The sequence below is a fragment of the Marmota marmota genome, unplaced genomic scaffold, assembly GCF_001458135.2.
Source record: "Marmota marmota marmota unplaced genomic scaffold, marMar, whole genome shotgun sequence".
Taxonomy (NCBI): Eukaryota; Metazoa; Chordata; class Mammalia; order Rodentia; family Sciuridae; genus Marmota; species Marmota marmota.
Window position 1 is genome coordinate 6,520,046 of NW_026000076.1, and position 23,659 is coordinate 6,543,704.

The 23,659-nt window shown below is 34.8% G+C and overlaps 1 protein-coding gene and 1 long non-coding RNA gene across 9 annotated transcripts in view; one reads left to right on the plus strand and one right to left on the minus strand.

Annotated features, from left to right (window-relative positions):
• Positions 1–23,659, plus strand: part of Evi5 (ecotropic viral integration site 5) — a 205,605-nt gene that overhangs the window by 23,647 nt on the left and 158,299 nt on the right. For all 8 annotated transcript variants that reach the window (XM_048814448.1, XM_048814446.1, XM_048814445.1 and 5 more), the window contains exon 2: positions 15,698–15,927. In XM_048814448.1, coding sequence (XP_048670405.1) covers positions 15,698–15,927 — 230 coding nt within the window. The remainder of the gene's footprint in view (positions 1–15,697; positions 15,928–23,659) is intronic.
• The window catches only part of LOC125620126, an 80,082-nt gene continuing 71,331 nt past the window's right edge, over positions 14,909–23,659 (minus strand). Inside the window, exon 2 of the long non-coding RNA XR_007351702.1 lies at positions 14,909–15,910. This is a non-coding gene — a long non-coding RNA (uncharacterized LOC125620126). The remainder of the gene's footprint in view (positions 15,911–23,659) is intronic.

Below are 23,659 nucleotides of genomic sequence, written 5' to 3' on the forward strand. Positions count from 1 at the left end.
GTGCCTCGCATGTGCCAGGCAGGTGCTCTGCCACTGAGCCCCAGCCCCAGCCCTCTCTCTCGTGTTTTGATTCCCATTGAAGCCAGTATTTGTATCTTTGCTTATTTCATCTCCCTGACAGCTGTTAAATAAATGAAAGACATAGTTTGAAATTTTTCTTTGTGGATATTTATAGGCTATGTTTTAAAACTGACACTCCCAATCTCCAGCACTGCACAAAAAGAAAAACAGATAATAAAAAATTAAAAGAACCTACATTTCATATTTTTTGATAATGCTTGTATTTCTCTTTATATAAAAATAGTGTTTACTGTTGGTGGGATTGTAAATTAGTACAACCATTATGGAAATCATTTTGGAGATTTCTCAAAAGACTAGGAATGGAACCACCATATGACTGAGCTTTACCATTCCTCAATATTTGTCCTAAAGAATTAGAGTCAGCATACTGTAGTGATACATGTTTATAGCAGCACAGTCACAGTAGCTGAACATGGAACCAGCCTAAGTGTTCAATAGATGAGTGGATAAAGAAAATGTGGTATGTATACACAATGGAGTTTTATTCAGCCATAAAGAAGAATGACATTCTGTCATCTTCAGGAAAATGGATGGAACTTGAGAACATTATGTTAAACAAAATAAGCCATACTCAGGTCAAGGGTCTTATGTTTTCTCTCATATGTGGAAGCTAGAGAATAAAAAGAAAAAAGTGTGTGGGGGGAACTCTTTTTTTTAAAAAAATATTTTTAGTTGTAGATGGACACAATACCTTTATTTTATTTTGTTATATGGTACTGAGGATTAAACCCTGTGCTCCACCAGTGAGTTATAACCCCATCAGGTAGGGGGGAATCTTGTGAAAATCTAAGGGAGATCAGTAGAGGAATGGGACCAGGGGGAGGGAGGAGGAAAGGGAAAGGGGAAGTACTGGGGAATGATATTGCTCAAGTGTGTTATAATGTATGCATGTACGAATATGTAATGACAAGTCCCACCATTATATACAAATATAAGGCACATTGCTGAAAGTTCTCTTTCCTTTGATGACTACATGATTTTTTTGAATTAATTATTTTCTGAAGATATATAGCATAGTTCCATTTAGGGGAAAAGGTAAAAAAAAAAAAATTTTTTTTCTTGAAAGGTTGTAGCTCAGTAGTAGAGTGGCCCTGTGTTTAAATCCCAGTTCTGCCAATTAAAAAAAAAAAAAAAGACAAAAATAGTGTTTATTTTCATTTATAGAGTTGGAACAAAAATTATCATGATTTTAGAAGATTAAAAATAGATATATTTTCACCAAACTTAAATCTTACTGCTACAAGGTTGAGAGTATGTGTATGTGTGTGTATATATTTAACTTTGAACATGTTTATTCAGTTGACTATCCAAGTTTTTTATGGAATCAGAGTTTACAGCACCTTAAAGAGATACAACAGTGTGTATAGGTACAAATAGACCATTTTGAATTTTGACCAAAATCTTAGAATAAACTCCTCAATTTGATTTATTGTTGTAACTTCTGTGAACTTATTTGGCATTATAAATACTTAAACAAATACCTTTTTTAAAAAACACTATGGTTTAAGGTAGAGAGCTCTGTGATTTGTAATCTTTTTTTTTTTTTCTTTTTGGACATAGGTATCAGACTCAGGGCCTTGCATATGCAGGCAAGTGTTTTGCTGCTGAGCTACATTCCCAGCCCTGTGGTTTGTAATCTTGTTTAAGCAGTCAAAATTGCAGTTTAAATAATGATCCCTAAAATGTAATTTTCTGTTATTTACCTACCTGTCAATTTCCCCCTAACTGTGAGACTTGAGATGTTCATAATAATCAATTTCAGACCAAAAGTTCCATCCATTCATTCTTCTAGGCAAATTTTTATTGTCAAATGTCTAACATATATCAGGTACTGTGCAAGGCCTTATGAAGGGTAGTACTTTCTCTTGAGTCAGAATAGAAAAATCAATATGTTTTCAGGCTCCTTTCTCAGTAGTACTGCTAATCAACAGTGATTTTTTTTTTTTTTTTTTTTTGCAGTAGTAGGAACTCTACCACTGAACTACATCCCCAGTCCTTTTTATTTTTTGAGAGGGGATCTTACTAAACTGCTTAGGGCTTTACCAACTTGTTGAGGTTAGCGTGTAACTTGTGATCCTCATGTCCATCTTCCCAAATCACTGGGCTTACAGGCTTATGCCACTGTGCCTGGGGCTGGGACTGCTTAATATTTTACATTCAGTGTTGTGTTTTTCTTCCTTTATATTTTAAATTTTTGTGGTATTTAGGATTGAACCTAGGGCACTCTGTACATGCTAGGCAAGCACTGAGGTACATCCCCACCCTATTTATTTTATTATGAGACAGGAGTCCTCTTCAGGCTGACTTTGAGCTTTCTATCCTTCTGCTTCAGCCTCCTGAATAGCTGGAATTACAGGTGTGTACCACCATATGTAGCTCTGATTTTATTTCTTATTGTATATTTGTTTATATTGGAATGTATTTATCTTGTGTGACAAAGGACTCTATTATGTTCCAAATTTATGCAATTGCTGCATATTTGTACAAGTTAATATGGAAAAATCAAAAGTAATCAAAAGTAATATTGCTTTTGGCAGCTTCTGTTACTCCTCTCCTTTATAATCCCTATCCTGACTTTCTGGCCAGAGCAAACTATTAAAAGTCATTTTGCGGGGTTGGGGTTGTGGCTCAGCAGTAGCTCGATTGCCTGGCATGTGTGAAGCACTGGGTTCGATTCTCAGCACCACATATAAATAAATAAAACAATATTTAAAACAACTAATACAATATTTAAAAGAAAGGATTGAAGTCTGATATATTCTATAATATGGATGAACCTTTAAAACATGCTGAGTAAAATAAGCCATAGGGAAAAGGAAAAATATTTTGTGATTACATTTATACAATGTAAATTACACAGTGCAAATTCATGGAGTCAGAAAGTAGATTGGAGGTTACACAGGAATATGGGAAAGGTGCAATAGACACAGAGTTTCTTTGTTGGATGATGGAAAGGTTTTAGAAATACTGGTGATGGTTGTATAGCAGTGTGAATGTAATTAATGCCAGTAAAATATACATTAAAATTCGGGCTGCATTTATAGCTCAGTGGTAGAGCGCTTGCCTAGCATGTATGAGGTACTGGGTTCATTCCTCAGCACCACATTAAAAATAAATAAAGGTATAAAAATTACAATAACATTAAAAAAGTGTACATTAAAATTGTTACAGTGGCAAATTTTACACTACATATGCTTTACCATACATATAATTTTTTTTTTTTTGAGAAGTCTGTTTAAAACCCTTAAGGGCTTGTGTCTAGTTCACAATTTTACTTCTGATTTAGGCTTAAGTCTCTCTCTAGTTTCTTGTTTTATGTTCTATCATTTTGGAAAAAGAAAAAAAGAAAAAAAAAGGATTAACTCTAGTGAACTGACTTAAATGGTGAGTTCAGGGATAAATTTGTCTTAGTTTTTTATTTTTTATTTTATTGTAAACATGGATCCTATGTAGAAAATCACAAATAAGAATTTCTTTAAAAACAGAATTACATCAGAAAGTGTATATCTTCTTTAGCCTACTAGTATTCTTTTCCCCCTTCTTTTATCTTAATAATCTCTTATCTATTTTTCTTGTTGTGTGTATCTTATTCTTTAGTTATATAGGTTTTATATAACCACATTGGAGATCATTGGAAAATAAAGAAAAGGACTTTGTTTTCGAATTCACTAATATGAACTTGTTTTAATTTTGATGTGTTTTTTGCTCCATCCTTTTCTTTGACTATATCTTTGTTCTAATTATATATAATTTTGTATATATAATTTTGAGTTCTTTGTTTTTTATATTTTTGTTGCATTAATATATTTCATGTGACCTGCTTTATTGTTTTTTGGGGGTACCAGGGGTTAAACTCAGGAGCATTCAACTGAGCCACATCCCCAGCCCTATTTTGTATTTTATTAGAGACAGGGTCTCATGGAGTTACTTAGTACTTTACTTTTGCTGAGGCTGGCTTTTGAATTCATGATCTTCCTGCTTCAGCCTCCTCAGCTGCTGGGACCATGCCCAGCTGCCTTATTGTTTTTTAAACTATCTTTTTAAAGATGAAAATGATTTAAGTTTATATGATACTAAAAAAGAATTTTAATATATGTCTCTAAAGTAGAAAAAGGAAAGTTTTTTTCCCTTTGCCTTTATTTTCCTAAAATTTCAGTGTCTTGAGGTAGCTTTTAATAGAAATATAACCTTTCAAAACTAAATTATATTGTATATCTTATTCTTGACCAATATGTGGTTGTGGTTCTAACATTGGGAATTACTTTTTTTTTTCCCCTTTTGGCTCTGGAGATTGAACCAGGACCTCTACCAACTGAGGTACATTCCCAGCCCCTGAAATCATTTTCTGTGTAATGGCTAAATTACATTTTATTGTGTTGGAAAACATGAATGGTGTGAATAACTTAACCAATAAGTTATTGGTCATAACTTATTTTCTCATTCTCTGATTGGTGGACATTATGATTATCACTAGTTTTTTCTTATTATAAAGATTCTGAGGTGATGCATGACTGTAATCCCAGCAACTTGACAGGCTGAGGCAGGAGGATCACAATTTGAGGCCCTAAACAGCTTAGAGGGACCCTGTCTCAAATGGGGTGGGGCTGGGGTTGTGACTCAGTGGTAAAGTGCTCACCTAGCATATCTGAGGCACTGGGTTTGATCCCTAGCACCACATATAAATAAAATAAAAGAATTGTGTCCACCTACAACTAAAAAATAAAATTAAAAAGTGGGGGTACTGGGAATGTGGGATTAATCCCCAATACCCGCTGCCCCAAAATAAAAAAAAAAAAACAAAGTTCTGTGATTAATAGTACATATATTCTTGCTTATTTAGGTAAATTTATTTTTAATTTTATTCTAATTTGTTATATATGACAGTAGAATGCATTGCAATTCATGTTTCATATATAGAGCACAATTTTTCATCTCTCTGCTTATATACAAAGTATATTCACACCATTCATGTTTTCTTCGTACATGTATAGATAAGTATTTTATTAAGACATAGTTTTTGTTTTTTTTAAATTTTAAAAAATTTTTGGTATTATATGGACACAATTCCTTTTTTTTTTTTTTTAAAGATAGAGTGAGAGAGGGAGGGAGGGAGAGAGAGAGAGAGAGAGAGAGAACTTTTTTTTTTAATATTTATTTTTTAGTTTTCGGCGGACACAACATCTTTGTTTGTATGTGGTGCTGAGGATCGAACCCGGGCCTCACGCATGCCAGGCAAGTGCGCTACCGCTTGAGCCACATCCCCAGCCCCGACACAATTCCTTTTTTAAAAAATTTTTTTATGTGGTATTGGGGATCAAACCTAGTGCCTCACGTGTACTAGGCAAGTGCTCTACCACTGAGCCATAACCCCAACACCCCCTATACCTTTTTATATTTTATTTAGAGAAAGGATCTCATGAAGTTGTTTAGGGTCTCTGAGTTGCTGAGGCTAGCTTTGAACTTGCAATCCTAAGTTGCTGGGTTTACGGGCATGTGCCTCCATGCCTGGCAGGACAGATTCTTGAGTCAAATTATGCGTATATATCATGGATAGTACAGCTGTACAGGTATTTATTAATACAGGTATGTTTTTAGCAATAATATCTTTGAAAGTACTCATTTCCTTTAAGTAGAACATTGGTTTTTTATGATGAAATACTTCTGACACAAAAAAGGTAAAAATAAAGGTACAATTCTTATGTTTTTATTATTCATCTTAAGAATTGTAATTGCATTTGTAACCATAGTCCCCCTTTCCTCTCAGACATAACATTATACTTATAAATGTATGTGTATTCATAAATAATACATAACATATCCTTTTACATTTTAATTTGTTGTTCAGTTCTTTGTATATGTAACTTACAGTTATGATATGTCATATGAAGTAGTTACACTCTTATTTCTTTCCCCCAGTCCAAATAGGACCAGTTTATCTAAGCAATAGTAGAATATTTCATAAATGACAGCTTTCCTTATGAAGCTGAGTCATATAAGGTATTTCATCTTCTGTTTTGCTCACTTGTTTGGGGAGAAGCCAGTTGCCACATTGTGAGGATACTCAGCTGCTGTCTTGTGGAGGAGTCAACATGGTGAGACACATGAGGCCTTTTGCCTTATGAGAGCTCCATCTTGGCAGAACATCTTCCAGCCCCATCCCTCCTTCAGATAATGATGTTACTGTCCAAGATCTTATATGCAACTTCATGAGAAACCCTAGGCCAGAATCTCCTGGCTAAACTGTACTCTAATTTCTGACATACAAAAAGTGTGAGATGATAGATATTTGATATATTAAGCTATTAGGTTTGGTAGAAATGGTAGAGAGAAGGTGAGGTAGGTAGGTAGGTAAATACATAGATCACAGAGCCTCATTCTTTGCTTGTCAGTCATTTTCAAAGACTGGGAAAGTGAGTATCTGGTATTTTTCAGACTTCTCAGATGGAGGAATCCCAAAACACTAATGGGCATTCATATGTTGAGTGGCCAGAAAGAATGCCACTGTTAACATCTACTTTTGCAAGTCTGTATAATGCCTTATCCTTAACTACCCCTCCTCATCATGAAAAAAATTGTCCTACCCTAAATTGAAAGTATAAATATAAAAGAATAATAAATGTAAGAGTCAAGATAGTTGATCAAAGTCACTTAATGATTAGCTTTTTGTCTCTCCACACTTCATTAGTGGTGAGCTGCTTGAGAACAGGACAGGAGTCACCTGGCTTACTGATTTTCCCACTCCATGCCAAGTCTTACACTTATGTTTAGTAAGTATCTTGAGTGAAATTAATACTAATCTAATGGAGGTAAAGAATTAAAAAGGGATATTAAATCCCTGATGTTGCAATAGCTTGATTAATGAGTCATTCATTGTTAGATAGCATGTAAAGACCACGTGTTTCTTCTGAAGAGTAAACTGTTTCTGAACCATTGATGCTACGTTTTGGCTGAAGGAGCATGGTACTTACTTTCAAGTCATGGCATTTGGCTTTTACTTTGCTGTTGTTCTCTGGGGCGTGGGTTTGGAGAGAATCTGTGGAAGACTTTAATTTCAGCATCTTTTCTGTTAGAAGACTTTAATTTCAAACTTTAATTATCTGAAGCTCAATTTTTTCTTTTGTTTTTTTCAAAATATGAAAGTAATCAAAGACCTAAAGGTTTTTAAGATGAGGAGTTTGCTTGTGTGTACAGCAGGTGATGGTGCTTAACTATATGTTAGTGGATTTTTTTAAATTTACAGATTTTGGAGGGACAGAATATTACTGCAAAGGGTATTTTATCTAATTTTATAATACCTGCATTTGACTCTCATTTTAGGTACTTTTCAGTGTGAACCTCTTTGAACCTGTGTTTCTTTTCTTCTTCTTTTTTTTTTTTAAAGTTTGAGACATTATCTCATTAAGTTGTCCAGGCTGGCCTCTAAATTGTGATCTTCCTGTCTGAATTCTCTGAGTAGCTGGAATTACAGGTCTGCCCCACCTTGCCACCTAACCCCTGGCTTGAATCTGTTTTTTAATTGGAAAAACTCTTGATTAATTTCCATTAACTCCAGCACCCCCCTACCATATAACAATGACAAAACACTAGTTTCTTCTGGTCTCAGTAAATGGTACTATCAGTTGCTCAAAGCCATTGTAGATCTCATCTTTTTTTTTAATATTTATTTTTTAGTTGTAGTTGGATACAATACCTTTATTTCACTTATTTATTTTTTATGTGGTGCTGAGGATTGAACCCAGGGTCTCGCATATAAGAGGCGAGTGCTCTACCACTGAGCCACAACCCCAGCCCCAGTAGATCTCATCTTTGATTCTTCTTTCTCCCTCACTCTCTTCATCTCTTTCATCACGATGTTACTTTGTTTCCAGGTCAATTTTATTTTGCATATATCTGTTTTTCTTTATCCCTGTTGCACCCTTTGTAGCCTAAACCATAATTGTTTCCCACCTGGATTTGTTTCATAGTTATTTGCTTATCTCCTTACTTCTCTTCTTGCTTTCCTTTAAATTTATTCCTTATAGATCTCTTAATTAATTACTTTTTATTATTTAATAAATAAATAATCATAACATTCCCTACCAAGTGTTTTTTAGTTACACTCCAAATAGATTCCAAATTCCCTTCTTATATGCCCCTTCATGATTGGGTCTCTGCAAATATTTCCAATTTCTTCTTTCTACTCTTCCTTAAACTAGTATACTTTAGCTTTATTGGTCTCTTCTTATAATCTGCACTATTTAGTATGGGGGCCATTAGCCACGTTGTTACTTGACCACTTGATCTATGGCTAGTCTAAATTGAGATATGATGAAGTGTAAAATACTTGTTGAATTTCAGACTTAGATTCCTCAGTATTCATTATCTATTGGATATATTGGGCTAAATAAAGTAATTATAATTTAACTTGTTCTACTTGTTCTTTTTAAAACTTTTAAAAACTAAAGTCTTGGGCTGGGGTTGTGGCTCAGTGGTAGAACGCTCACCTAGCATGTGCGAGGCCCTGGGTTTGATCCTCAGCATCACATAAAAATAAATAAATAAAATAAAGTTATTATGTTCAACTACAACTAAAAAAATAAATATTAAAAAACCCCTAATGTCTTGCATTTGTGGTTCACCTTTTATTTCTTCTCTTTTTTTCTTTTTCTTTTTGTACTGGGAGTTGAACCCAGGGGCACTTTACCACTGAGCCACATCCCCAGCCCTTTTTTAGTTTTTATTTTGAAATAGAATCTCACTAAGTTGAACTTGCAATTCTCCTGCTTCAACTTCCAAAGTTGCTGGCATTACAGGTATTCACCTTTTATTTCTGTTGGTGTTTCTCTGACCCATTAAACTTTCCAATTTCTCAAGGCCTTTGTACTTGTTGCTTTTTTTGCCTGTCTCTTTGCATAGCTAGCTCTTCCTGCTCATCTTATAGATCTTAATTTAAATGTTGTTGCTTCAGAAAGGCAGTCCTTAGCCAGGTGCAGTGAGGCACACCTATAATCCCAGAGGCTCAGGAGTCTGAGGCAAGAGGATTGTGAGTTCAAAGCCAGCCTCAGCAATTTAGCAAGGCCCTAAGCAACTCAGCAAGACCCTGTATCAATATAAAATATAAAAAAGAGCTGAGAATGTGGTGCAGTGGTTGTGTCCCCCTGGGTTCAATTCCTGGTACAAAAAAAGAAAGAAAGGCAGTCCTTAACCACCTTAACAAATTAAGTTCTTGGATTCACTGCCTTCATGTCATGGTATCCTTCCCTGCATTTGTTTATTCACTATTTGTCTGACTTCGTAACTATTTCCATGATGTTCAAGAACACGTTTGTTTTATTTATGACTATACTTTTCAGCACCCAATAAAGTACTGTTTTGGAGTAGATTCTAAATAAATTCTTATTAAGGGAATGATTCTGGAATCTCTTCTCGGGTCTACTGTAATGCTTCAAATAGGTTAAAATATTTTATAGACTATAAAGTACTTTACTTTTACAAATAAGTATTTATATGTAGAGAAGCTGAAGAAATTGGCCATATGCCTCCATGAGCATTAGATTCAATTGTGTGAAGCATAGTTTGTGAATTTAGCCTGCATTTCAGTGTGTTCTTCTAACTTTTCATCCAATAGTTTGATACAGTGTTATATATATTATGACTTGGAACTTTTGAGGATTGTCCTGTTTTACAAATAAAAAATTTAAAAGCATTACCTTTTCTAGGAGTTATTTTCTGTAAAATTTTTTAAAATATTTATTTATTTTTTAGTTTTCAGTGGACACAACATCTTTATTTTTATGTGGTGCTGAGGATCGAACCCAGTGCCCCGCGCATGCCAGGTGAGCGCACTACTGCTTGAGCCAAATCCCCAGCCCTGTAAATTTTTTTTAATAAATATTTTTTATTTTAGTTGCAGATGGACACAATACCTTTATTTATTTATTTGTTTATTTATTTATTTATTTTGCATGGTTGCTGAGGATGGAATCCAGTGCCTCACACATGCTAGGTAAGCACTCTACCACTGAGCTGCAACCGCAGCCCCTAGATTTATTTTCTTTTAGAGGTGGTTAGGTACTCATTTTAAATGTTACCAGACCTCCAAAATAACAGGTGCCGATTTTTGTAAAGGAACACTTCATTCACTTCAGTTTGGTGGTATCTTTTTCTTGGCTATCCTTGAATGTTCTGAGGCTATCAGGGTACAACTCAGCATTTTATTTTATTTTTTGTAGTTGTAGATGGACAGAGTACCTTTATTTGTTTATTTTTATGTGATGCTGAAGATTGAACCCAGTGCCTCATGAATGCTAGACAAGCGCTCTGCCACTGAGCTATAGCCCCAGCCCCAATTCAGCATTTTAGTCAGTATTTAGGTATCGCTCTTGCTTAAATTAAGAGTGAAATTCTTCAAGAAAATTACTTTTATTTTTTATTTATTTTTATTTTTATTTTTTTAAAATTTAATTTTATTATTTTTTTATTAGCTACACATGACATTACAATGATCTTGGCAATTCATACATTTAAATCATTGGGGTATAATTTCTCATTTTTCTAATTGTACAGATTGCAGAATCACACTGGTCATAGAAGAAAATTACTTTTATAGGAAGCATATATGATTTTTTTTTCTTTAGTAGTTTCACAGTGCATATTTGTTCATTAAAAAAACAAAGGGGTCTGGAGAGCTCAGTGGTAGAGTACATGCAGCCCTGGGTTTAATCCCCAACACCAGAACAAAAAAACAAAGAAAGGTTAACATGCTAATCATAAATGTATCTAAAAGCAGCAGAAGTCTAGAGAAGGATAATGATCCTTACTTTGCCAAAAAGTGGGGAAAGGGAACAAGAAAGATTCCAAATATGATTTTTTTAAACATTTATTTTGTAGTTGTAGGTGGACACAATACCTTTATTTTATTTTTATATAGTGCTGAGGATTGAATCCAGTGCCTCACATATACTAGGCGAACGCTGGACCTCTGAGCCACAACTCCAGCCCCCAAATATAATTAAAAAATATATTTTTAGTCGTAGATGGACACAGTGCCTTTATTTTATTTATTTATTTTTATGTGGTGCTGAGGATTGAACCCAGTGTTTCACAGGTGAGGCAAGCGCTCTACCACTGAGCTACCATTCAGCCCCCCAAATATAATTTTAATGTATATAGTTAGTTTCAATGCTGAAAAAGCTTGGGAGATAGGTAGGGAGCATATACTGAATCTTTTGTATGTTGTTGTGGTAGTAATGGTAGAAGCAGAGGCAGTAGATGTATTGTTGATAACTGCAAACACACGAATGCCTACAATGCTAGGTAATGTTCTTTTTTTTGGGAGGGGGTTACCAGGGATTGAACTCAGGGGCACTCAGCCACATCCCCAGCCCTATTTTGTATTTTATTTAGAGACAGGGTCTCACTGAATTGCTTTGCATCTTGCCATTGCTGAGACTGTCTTTGAACTAGCGATCCTCCTGTCTCAACTTCCTGTGCCGCTGGGATTACAGGCATGTGCCACCATGCTCGGCAAAGTAGTATTTTGGCATATAAAAAATACTTATTTTCATGAAAACCATAGGAGGTTGGCCTATTCTTAGCCCCCTGCCCCCTTTTTTTTTTAAGATGTAGGATTGAAAGTAGTTGATTGAGGGGCTGCTGTTGTGGCTTAGCGGTAGAGCACTAGCATGTGCGAAGCTCTGTGTTCCCTCAGCACCACATTAAAAATAAATAAATGTATGTTTATAAAAAAGAAGGAAAGAAAGAAAGTGGTTAATTTGAATTGCTGAAGGTCACACAGGTAAGTACACGGGGTACCAAGGTCACACTGGGTACTTGATCCAGCAAAGAATGAAAAGTGATCTGTGGAGGGCATCTGATAACAAAGAAGATTCCTGGAATGTAAGAGCAAATCTCTAAAGACATGCAGGAAAAGCCAAGGGAAGAAATGGGGAAGAAAAAAACCTGTTAGCATGAAAATAATTACATTTATTGAGTTATAGACATATGCTAAATACTTTATGTAGATTTTATTTATTATTATTATTACCATTTCTATTTTAAAGAAACTGGCCTGGAATTAGGATTGAACGCAGGTCTTTAATTTTCAAAGCCCAAGTGCCCAATTAATTTGCATTTGAGGTTTGAAATTTGTTGCTTTGTAACAATATCAAGTGGGGTTTGTGAGATGAGTACTTGTGGAAAATAGTGATTAAATTGGGAGAAGGGCTGAGGCTGTAGCTCAGTGGCAGAGCACTTGCTTAGCACATGTGAGGCACTAGGTTCAATTTTTTTGCACCACATAAAAATAAATAAAATAAAGGCATTCAGTCCATCTACAACTACATTTTTTTTTAAATTGGGAGGAAAGGTAAAATTGAAAGGCTAGCCCAAGAAGTACCATAGCTGAATAATAATAATTAAAAAAATATTTTTATTAGTTGTTGATGGACCATTATTTATTTATTTACATGTGTTGCTGAGAATTGAACCCAGTGCCTCACACATGCTAGGCAGGTGCTCTGCCACTGAGCCACAATCCCAGCCCTGAATAACAAGAATTTAAGAGAGAAAATATAAAGGAGGATATCATCAAAGAAATAAATGAGGAAAACTTTTCCAAATGGAAGATTTTAATTTAGGTTCATCAGAGTGCTGTGCAAAACGGATGAAAAAATATTGTGTTAAGACATTCATTGAATTTTTACAACTAAGAGGCCAGAGAAAATAAGAGAAGTTCCTGGGGGCAAAGGAAAAATAGATTAACTAATAAAATTAGAGTAGCTTCAGATTCTTCAACAAGAATAATAGCAGCTAAAAGACAATAAAGAGCATTATCTTAAAAAATCTGAGGGAAGCCACTTGAGGTGGCACATGCCTATACATGTGGGAGGCTGAGGCAGGAGGATTACAAGTTGAAAGGCCAGCCTCAGCAACTGAGTGAAGCCCTTAGCAAGGCCCTGTCTCAAAATAAAAAATTAAAAAGGAATGGAGATGTAACTCGGCGGTGAAATGTCCTTGGGTTTTAACCCTCAGCACAAAAACAAACAAACAAAAAACCCTGAAGAAAAATCATTTCTAATCTAGAAGTTTATAACAGCCAAATTTTCAAGTGTGACAGAAGAAAGCCATTTTCACATTGTAGTGTCTCAAATTTATGTTTCATGTAACTCTTCTCAGGAAGCCAGTAGAGGAAATATTTCACCAAAAATGAAGTAAAGGGAAGACCGGGTTTAGGAAACAAGTGTTTCAACCCAAGAAAGAGGATAAGGGAAAAACTAGGATCACAATTCTGTAGTAGGTACAGAGAGCAACCAGTTCAGAATGGAGCAGATTAAAATCAAGGTTGAAAAAGGGACTTGATGAAAAACATAAAATTGATAGCTCATGTGATATGCTTGAATATATTGAGATTTATGCAATTGTATGAATTGGAGAACTATTGGGAATAAATTAATAAACACAAATAAAACTAAAAAAATTAAGAAAGGTGAATGGGTTATCTGCTGCAGTCTGGCTGGGCACAATTCAGGAGCCACTTGTCAAAAGAAACGAACTTTATTTTTAGAACACACACACACACACACCACACAGCTCTTAAGGAATTCCTTCAGAGCCCTACTGCCACCACCGGCTTCCCACAAGCCTCTCAACCTCCCCCCACCCCTCCTGCTCTTGAGGCCGATTGGCTGGGTCACGTGGGTGGAGCCAAAAAAGTCCCCCAATGAGCAGCTCCGTGGTCTGAAAGGGCGGGGGAAACAGCCCAATGAGCATCACCGCAGAGGAGCCAATCAGCTGGCAGCTAGAAGTTTGCTGGGGCTGCTGTGAGCCAATCATCAGCTGGCAGCTGGAAGTTTGCTGGGGCCCCTTTGGCTGTGGCTCTCAACAGTTATCCACCTGTCTCAACCTCCTGAGTTGCTGAGATTACAGTCATATACCATCTGTGCACTCCCATTTGGAGGCATTTTCATATTCATGTCTGGTTGATGCTAGTGCCTAAGCTGGACAGAATATCTCCATCTACTCTTTAGATGTGGTCTCTCTGGACTAGTTTCGGCTTCTTCCATCCTTTTTTTTTTTTTTTTCAGTTGTGAAGATTGAACCCAGGGCCTCATACACACTAAACAAATGCTCTTCAATTGATCTATATCCTTAACCCCTAGTTTGGTCCTCTTAACAGTATGTTGGCTGGATTGCAGGAGGGAGCTTCCATAATCACTTTTGGTATACACTGTTGGTTGAAGCAGTCAAAAAGTTCTTCTCTGATTCAAGGGACAAGAGGGTACATGAACTTCATCACATAACAGGAAGATGTGGATTAGGAAATATGATCATGTTATGGGTTGAATTATGTTCTTTCTCTTTTTTTAATTAATTTTCTTATTTTTAATTTTGTAATTGATTTTATTTTTTTAAATACATGACAGCGGAATGCATTACAATTCTTATTACACATATAGAGCACAATTTTTCATATCTTTGGGTATAAAGTATGTTCACACCAATTCATGTCTTTATACACGTACTTTTTTTTGCATTACAATTCTTATTACACATATGTACCACAATTTTTCATATCTCTGTATATAAAGTAGGTTGACACTCAATTCGTGTCTTCATACATGTCCTTTGGATAATGATGTTCATCACATTCCACCATCCTTGCTAATCCCCTGCCTCATCCCTTTCCTTCCCACCCCTCTTCCCTATCTAGAATTCCTCTATTCCTCCCAAGCTCCCCCACTCTACCTTTGGAGCTAGTCATTCTGTGAAAATGCTCTTTACTGGTTTGAGGACAGATTGATAAGGGTCTCATTACATCTTATTTATGATAAATACACCCAGTTTTTTAAAAAATTAATCATATCACAACATTTCCCTATCATGATCACCTCAATGACATGTTTTAATTCCTGCTTTACAATTGGGTTTGACTAAAATCCTGATAAAAATATACTTTACATACTGACTCAGCACACCTGTGCTTGTACATACATACATACAGTATATATTTTTAATACATATGTGAAGTAAAAATTTCATATAAAATTATATCTTTTGATATTTTTTGCCCTTTTTCTTTTTTCTTTTTGGTACCAGAGATTGAACCCAGGGACACTTAACCACTGAGCCATATCCTTATCCCTTTTTATATTTTATTTAGAGCAGGGTCTCATTGAGTTGCTTAGGGCCTTCTAAGTTGCTGAGGCTGGCTTTGAACTCGCAATCCTCCTGCTTCAGCCTCCCAAACTGCTGGGATTACAGATGTGTGCACTGGCTCTTTTTCATTTTTAAATGAAATATTTGTGTTACCATTTAAGTGATTTTATCACTCCCTTGTGTGTTTCAGTTTGTAGTTTGCAAACATGAAATTTGGAAAAGTTTCCAAAACCTATATGTTAGGGTCATTATTGCTAAAACTTGTTTCGTCTTTATCATCTCAGAGAGAGAATTCTAATGGTAATTTTTAAGTAGAACTTAACAGGATTGTGCTTGCCTAGCATGTGTAAAGGCCTGAGTTGGAATCCCTAATGTAGCAACAACACAAAATTTAAAAACAAAAAACAAGACAGGATTCTCAAGTTCTCAGTAATAAATGCAATAAAACTAAAATCTATGCAACTTATTTTTTAATCCTCAGGTGGCGACAGACAAGGTTGCAGAAAAGCTGAGTTCTACTCTCTCATGGGTGAAGAACACAGTTTCGCATACAGTCAGTCAGATGGCCAGTCAGGTGGCAAGTCCATCTGCTTCATTACACACTACATCCTCATCTACCACACTGTCAACACCAGCCCTTTCACCGTCTTCCCCATCACAGTTGAGTCCGGATGACTTGGAACTCCTGGCTAAACTGGAGGAACAAAATAGGTGAGTGAGGTTACTTGGTGTTCTCTTTCCAGTTATCATACAAATCCAACTAAAGTAAAAAAAAATTAAATATTTACTCATATTAAGAATGTTTGTTTTCTAGTTTTTGGCTTCTTTATCAGATTATGTAACAAAGTATTTTAGTCTTTTGGGTTGAGTGTTGGTCATGAAAAAGATTAACTTTTTCTTCCTGTACGGTTAGATTTAGAGGTTTGTTTTCTTAATACAGCAGAGTCCCTAAATCCCTCCTGAACTTTATTTAAAAATATTTTTCTTTGGTGGTACTGAGGATCTCACCCAGGGCCTTGCATTTGCTAAATAAACACTCTACCACTGAGATATACCCTCAGCCCTACCATTTTTATTTTAAACTTTCTTTATAGCCCCCTTTGGTTAAAATGTAAAACAGTTTAATCCAGTATGAATATCTGATTTGTGGTTTAGAATGGGAAATCTTTTCAGAAATGTAGCCATGAAAGGCACTATATCACTATCTCATTAGAGTATGAAATGGAATAGTTGTTTACTTTGCTAGGAATGTGTACTCTGGATCCTTTGTATTTCTTCACTATGTTATTATCAAAACCTCATTGGGGGTATTGTGTACAAAACAATATAAAGAAGAATACCCTTTTGTGTTTGACCAAGTTATATAATGCCACTGGCTGTATGGATAATAATAATGGTAATTTTTAACAGCTTTTTTGGTGTATAATTGATATAATAAATTACCAATATATAAAATGTACATTTTGGTAAGTTTCAACATTGGTGTATTCTGTGAAATTATCACCCAAATAAAGAAAAAAAATCTGTATCATCTCCCCCTCCATGTCCCACTGTAGAAATAGAATCATTCACTATTATACCCTTTTTGTATGGATTGTTTCATTTAACAGAATTATTTTGAGAGTTGTCACTCCTTTTTGTTGCTTAGCTGTATTCCATCATATGGATATATCACAGTTTACTCATCTGTTGCTGTGAATGGTATAAACATTTGTGGATAGGCCTTTGTGTTAATGTATACTTTTCACTTCTATGGGACAAACACCTAGGAATAGAATTGATAGATTGTATTGTAGATATTATGTTTCACTTCCAAACTATTTTCCAAATGGCCTCTATTTTTTCACATTCCCATCAGAAGTCTATGAAATTTCTAGTTCCTGTACATCCTTGCCAACAGTTGGTTTGGTCACTCTTTTTTAATTTTAGTCATTCTATGAGTATTGATAATATGTGGTTTTAATTCAGCACTCATAGTGTTGAGCATCTTTTGTATTTATTTACCATCTGTATGTCATCTTTTTTCTTTTTATGGCACTGGGGATTCAAATCATGGGCACTCTACCAGTGAGCTTCATACCCAGACCTTTTTACTTTGAAATATGTTCTCGATAAGTTTCCAAGGCTGACCTGAACCTGTGATCCTCCTGCCCAGTCTCCTGAGTCACTAGGATTCCAGGTGTGAACCGTTCTGCTTGACTAACTTATCATCTTTGATTTTAAAAAGTAAGGTAAGCCCTACTTGGTGGCTCACTCCTGTAATTCCAACTACTTGGGGGGCTGAGGCAGGAGGATTGAAAGTCAAGGCCAGCCTCAGCAAATTAGTGAAACTCTGTCTCAAAATTAAAAAATGAAAAGGGCCTTGGATGAGCTCAGTGGTAGAGTCCCTCTGGGTTCAATACTTAATACCAGAAAAACGAAAATAAAGTTAGGTTGTTTGCTTTCTTGTTATTGTGTTTTGAGAGTTCTTTATATGTTTGGGATATAGATACCTTATCAAGTACATGATTTTCAAATCTCATTTTTCCAGTTGGTGGTTTTTTAATCTCTTAAAAGTATCTTTTGAGCCATGCGTGATGGTGCACACCCATAATCCCAGCTACTCTGGAGATTGAGGCAGGAGGATTAGAAGTTTGAAGCCAGCCTGGTCAATTTAGCAAGAACTTGTCTCAAAATAAAACTAAAAGAGGACCGAAGATGTAAATCAGTGGAAGATCATAGCATGTATGAGGCCCTGGGTTCAATCCTCAGTACCATTAAAAAAAAAAAAGTGTCTTTTGAAGAGAAGTTGTTATAAATTTTGATGAAGTCCCAATGTTAAATTGTTTTTTCTTTTAGTAGATTGTGTTTGGGTGACTCACGGTTACACAGGTTCTCTTATGTATTTTCTTCTAGAAGTTTTATTATTATTATTTTTTAAAGAGATGGGATTTTAACAAATTAGAACAAATAAATTTTTTAAAAAAAAGAGATTTTTTTTTTTTTAATGCTAATTAGGCTGATCACAAAGTTTGGTACAGAAGTAATCCTTCTACCCTAGCATCCTGAGTAGCTGGAACTATGGATGCCCAACATCATGCTCAGTCCAAGAAGTTTTATAGTTTTAAATTTTACACATAACTCTGTGATCTATTTGAGTTAATTTTGTATTTCATGCAAGGTGTAGATCAAAGTTTATTTTTTTGAATATGCACAAACATGATTTTTCCTGTACTGTTTGTTAAAACCAGTATCCTTTCTCTATTTAATTACTCTTATAATTTGGTTAAATATCAGTTGTCCATAAATATATGAGTCTCTTTTTGGACTCCATTTTGTTTTATTCATCTCTTTCTGTTTTTTAATGCCAACATTATACTACCTTAGTTATTATAGCTTTATATTGAGTCTTTTGTTTTTAATTTTTTTTAGTTGTAGATGTAAACAATACCTTTATTTCATTTATTTTTTATGTGGTGCTGAAGATTTAACTCAGTGCCTCACACGTGCTAGGCAAGCATTCTACCACCGAGCTACAATCTCAGCCCCTGTATTGAGTCTTGAAATCAAATAGTGTTAGTTTTCCAACCTTGTTGTTTTGTTTTGGCTTTTGGTTCTTGACATTCCCATATAAATTTTACAATCAAGTTGTTAATTTCTGGAAATATCTGGAAATTTTTGTTGAGATTGCATTGAATTCCTTAATTGTCTTCTACCCCCCAAACAATATATTTCTCAATTATTGTTTGTCTATGGTATGTTTTTAAATTTAGTTTTTAATTGCTCATTGCTAGCATGTGAAACTATAATTGTTTTTCTTATATTGATCATAAATTCTGCAGCCTTGCTGTATTCATTGTTCTTGTAGGAGTTTTTTGTTTTTTTTTTTTTGAAATGTTTTAGATGTTGATGGACCTTTATTTATTTATTTATTTTTATGTGGTGCTGAGAATCAAACCCAGTGCCTCAACATGCTAGGCAAGCGCTCTGCCACTGAGCCACAACCCCAGCCCCTGGTAGGAGTTTTTATTTTTGTTTTCAAGATTGCATTAGGTTTTTTTGTGTAGTTGAACATATTATCTGTGAATAAGAGCACTTTAACTTCTTTTTCATCTTTTGGATACCTTTTGTCTTTTTTCACCTGCCTATTGCAACAAATTAGAACCTCAAGTATACATTAAAATGGTAATGACAAACAGACATTTTTGCTTTGTTGATCTTAAGGTGTAAAGTATTATATATGCTGTTAATTGTAGGTTTTTCATATGCCTTTTATCAGGCTAGGTAAATTCCTTTTTATTTCTTATTTGGTTTAGAGTTAAGATACATTTTAGATTTTATAAAATGCTTTTTCCAAATCTATTGAAATGATCATATGATTTTCATCTTTTAGTCTGATAATGTGGCAAGTTGATTTTGAATCAATTTTGCATTCCTGGGACAAATTCCACTTGGTTATGATATAGTGTCTTTATAAAATATTATTGATTTGATTTGCTCATTTTTTTTGGGAATTTTGGATCTATGTTAATGAAGGAAATTGATTTTTATGATAGTTGTCTTCAAATGGTAGTTGATTGGAAATGTCTTTGATCTTTAATTGAAATGTCTTGTGACCTTATGATGCTTGTGTGATCTAATATGGGTTTTTAGTGCTTATTTTTTTAAACCTTGCCTTAGCAACATTCCTTCAAATTTATTACTTGTTTTATGGCCCTGAATATTGTCTGTCTTGTTAAATGTTCTTTGGCATTTGAAAAGAATGTGTATTCAGCTGTTGTTTGCTGAAATGGTCTATAAATGTCTGTTGGCTCAAGTGGATTGATAGTGTTGTTCAAATCTACTATATCTTTGCTGGTTTTCTTCTGTTTACTTGTTATGTCAGGTATTGAGAAAGAAGTATTAGAATTTCCAGCTATAATTGCATATTTGTCTGTTTTCTTTTAAATTCTGTCTTTGTTTTATGTAATATGAAGTTCCATTATTTGGTGTATGGACATTGAGGATGTCTTATATCTCTTTATGAACTTTATGCTTAGAAATCTACTTGATTTCATTAATGTAGTCACTAACTTTTTGAATAGTTTTAACATTTTATTTTTCCCCATCTTTTATTTGTATTCTTTGTGTGTGTGCGTGCACGAGTGCGTGTACATGCATGTGTGTGTGTGTATGTATGTGCGCTGTGTATCCAACCTAATGCAATCAACCTGTGTGTCTAACCTAACTCACAGGCAAGCACTCCTCTACTGAGCTATATCTCAACCCTTATTTAGGTCTATTTTAAAAATACAATCTTACTAGACTTTTGATTGGGTTAGTTAGATGTTTAACTTTTTTAAAAACGTCAAGTAAGTTTTATTTCCTGCTTACATTCACATTCATCTCAAGGTACAGGTGAGTACATCTTTACTTCATACTTCCTTCCAGGACCAGAACCCAGGTGCTATTCAGGGTAAACTGGACTTAGAAGGAAAAAGATGTAGTTGAAAATACCCAGGGAGTGATATGTATAACTTTTCCTTTACATTTTATGACCCCCAAAGCAAATCAAATGGCCAAACCTTTTTGAGTCAGACAAGAAGTATAATTCTGCAGAGGTGAAAACACATTTTATTAGTTTCTTCTTTTGAATTTTTATTTTAAATTTATTCACATGCCATAGAGTTCACCCTCTTAAAGGATATAATTTAGTGTTTTTTCAATATAGTCACACAGTTGTACAACTATGATTATACTGTCCAGTTTCAGAACATTTTCATCAGTCCAAAAAGAAACTGTGTTCCCATTAGTCTTCCCATTTCATTCTATTTCCAGCTACTAATTTACTTTCTGTCTCTGGGGATTTGCCCATTCTGGGCATTTCAGAATCATTTTGAATCTTTCATTTTGAAGATTTTGAGGAAAATAGACTGCTTACATTTTTTTTTTAATTTTTTATTGTTGGCTGTTCAAAACATTACATAATTCTTGATATATCATATTTCACACTTTGATTCAAGTGGGTTATGAGCTCCCATTTTTACCCCAAATACAGATTGCAGAATCACATCAGTTACACATCCATTGATTTACATATTGCCATACTAGTGTCTGTTGTGTTCTGCTGCCTTTCCTATCCTCTACTATCCCCCCTCCCCTCCCCTCCCCTCACCTCTTCTCTCTCTGCCCCCTCTACTGACATTCATTTGTCCCCCTTGTATTATTTTTCCCTTTCCCCTCACTTCCTCTTGTATCTACTTTTGTATAACTCTGAGGGTCTCCTTCCATTTCCATGCAATTTCCCTTCTCTTTCCCTTTCCCTCCCATCTCTCATCCCTATTTAATGTTAATCTTCTTCTCATGCTCTTCGACCCTACTCTGTTCTTAGTTACTCTCCTTATATCAAAGAAGACATTTGGCATTTGTTTTTTAGGGATTGGCTAGCTTCACTTAGCATAATCTGCTCTAATGCCATCCATTTCCCTGTAAATTCTATGATTTTGTCATTTTTTAATGCAGAGTAATACTCCATTGTGTATAAATGCCACATTTTTTTATCCATTCATCTATTGAAGGGCATCTAGGTTGGTTCCACATTCTTGCTATTGTGAATTGTGCTGCTATGAACATCGATGTAAGACTGCTTACATTTAATGTAATAATAAAAATGGTTATATTTAAATCTGTTATCTTGTTTTTTGTCATTGTTTTCTTTTAATCATTTGACCTTCTTAAGACAACTTATCACTCTATTTTTTAAAAATTTGTTTAGTTATACATGGACACAATATCTTTATTTTGTTTACTTATTATTTTTTATGTGGTGCCGAGGATTGAACACAGTGCCTCACACATGCTAGGCAAGTGCTTTACCGCTGAACCACAACCCCAGCCCCCCCACTCTATTTTCTTTTTAAAAAATTTTTAAAAATATATTTATTTTTTAATTGTAGGTGGACACACAATATCTTTATTTCATTTCTTTTTTAATGTGGTGCTGAGGATCAAACCCAGTGCCTTACTCGTGCTAGGCGAGCCCTCTACCACTGAGCCACAACCCCAGCCCTATCGCTCTATTTTCAAAGGATATTTATTATACCATTATACATAATGTGTTAAGAACCTTTGAATAGTACACTTGCATTTACAATCCTTTGTTTTAGTTTATACTTTTATATATAATTCCCATACTGTAATATTTTTGCCTCAACAGTTATCTTAGAAATGAAATCAAGGGCTGAGGATATAGCTCAGTTGGTAGAGTGCTTGCCTCATATGCACAAGGCCCTGGGTTCAATCTCCAGCACCACACACACACAAAAAAAAAAAAATGAGAGAGAAAGAAATAAAGAAAGAAATGAAATAGAAAAAAATGCATGTTTTTATGTCTGTGTAGTTACCATATTTGGTACTTTCTATCCTTTTTTTTCTGTACTGGGGGATTTGAATCCAGGGTGCTCTATCACTGAGCTACATCCCCAACCCTTTTTACTTTTTATTTTGAGACAGAGTCTCACTATGTTTCTGAGGCTGGCCTCACCTGTGTTCCTCCTGCCTCAGCCACCCAAATTGCTAGGATTACAGGTGTGCAACACACTGGCACTTTCTGTGGATCCATGTTTCCATCTGATGTCACTATCCTTCTGTCTAAAGGACTTCCTTTAGCATTTCAGGCTGCTGGTGATGAATTGTTTAGCTCTTGTATGTCTGAGAAAGTTAAAAGATATTTATTATCTCTTAGGACAAAATTTTAGGTTAATAGTTTTTATGATGTTATTTCATTGATTTCTCTTTTGCATTGTTTTCAACAAAAAAATCCAATTTGTTTCTTATCTTTGTTTTTGTTATGTCTTTTTCTCTGCTTTACCACTGGTTTTAAGCAATTTAATTCTGAGTTGTCCTATTGTCATTTTCTTCATGTTTCTCACATCTGAAGTTTGTTAAATTTCTTATAGATTTATAATTTTTTCCAACTATGGAAATTTTGGGGTCATTTTTTTTCTTCAAAAATTGTTTTGTCCCTTTCTGCACTTCTTTAAAGACTCTAATTACAGAAATTATTATTATTATTATGATGATTATTCTCCTCATTAATGGATATATATGCTTCTTTTAAAAATTTTTTCCTTCCTCCTTCCTCTGCCAGATCCCTTTTCTGTATTCTATTGATCTCCCTTTGATTATCATGAGGACCCCTTCCATTCTTTTTTTTTTTTTTTTCTTCTATTTTCCACATTTGAGAGAAAACATAATGGCCCTTGACCTTCTGAGTTTGGCTTATTTTGCTCAATATAGTGTTCTCAAGTTTCATCCATTTTCCTGCAAAGGACATAATTTCAATTTTCTTTATAGCTTACCAAAACTGCACTGTATAATATATACTACATTTTCTTTATCTGTTTGTTCGTTAATGGACACCCACGCTGGTTCCATAGTTTGACTATTGTGAATTGTGTTGCTATAAATATAGTAACACAGTTAT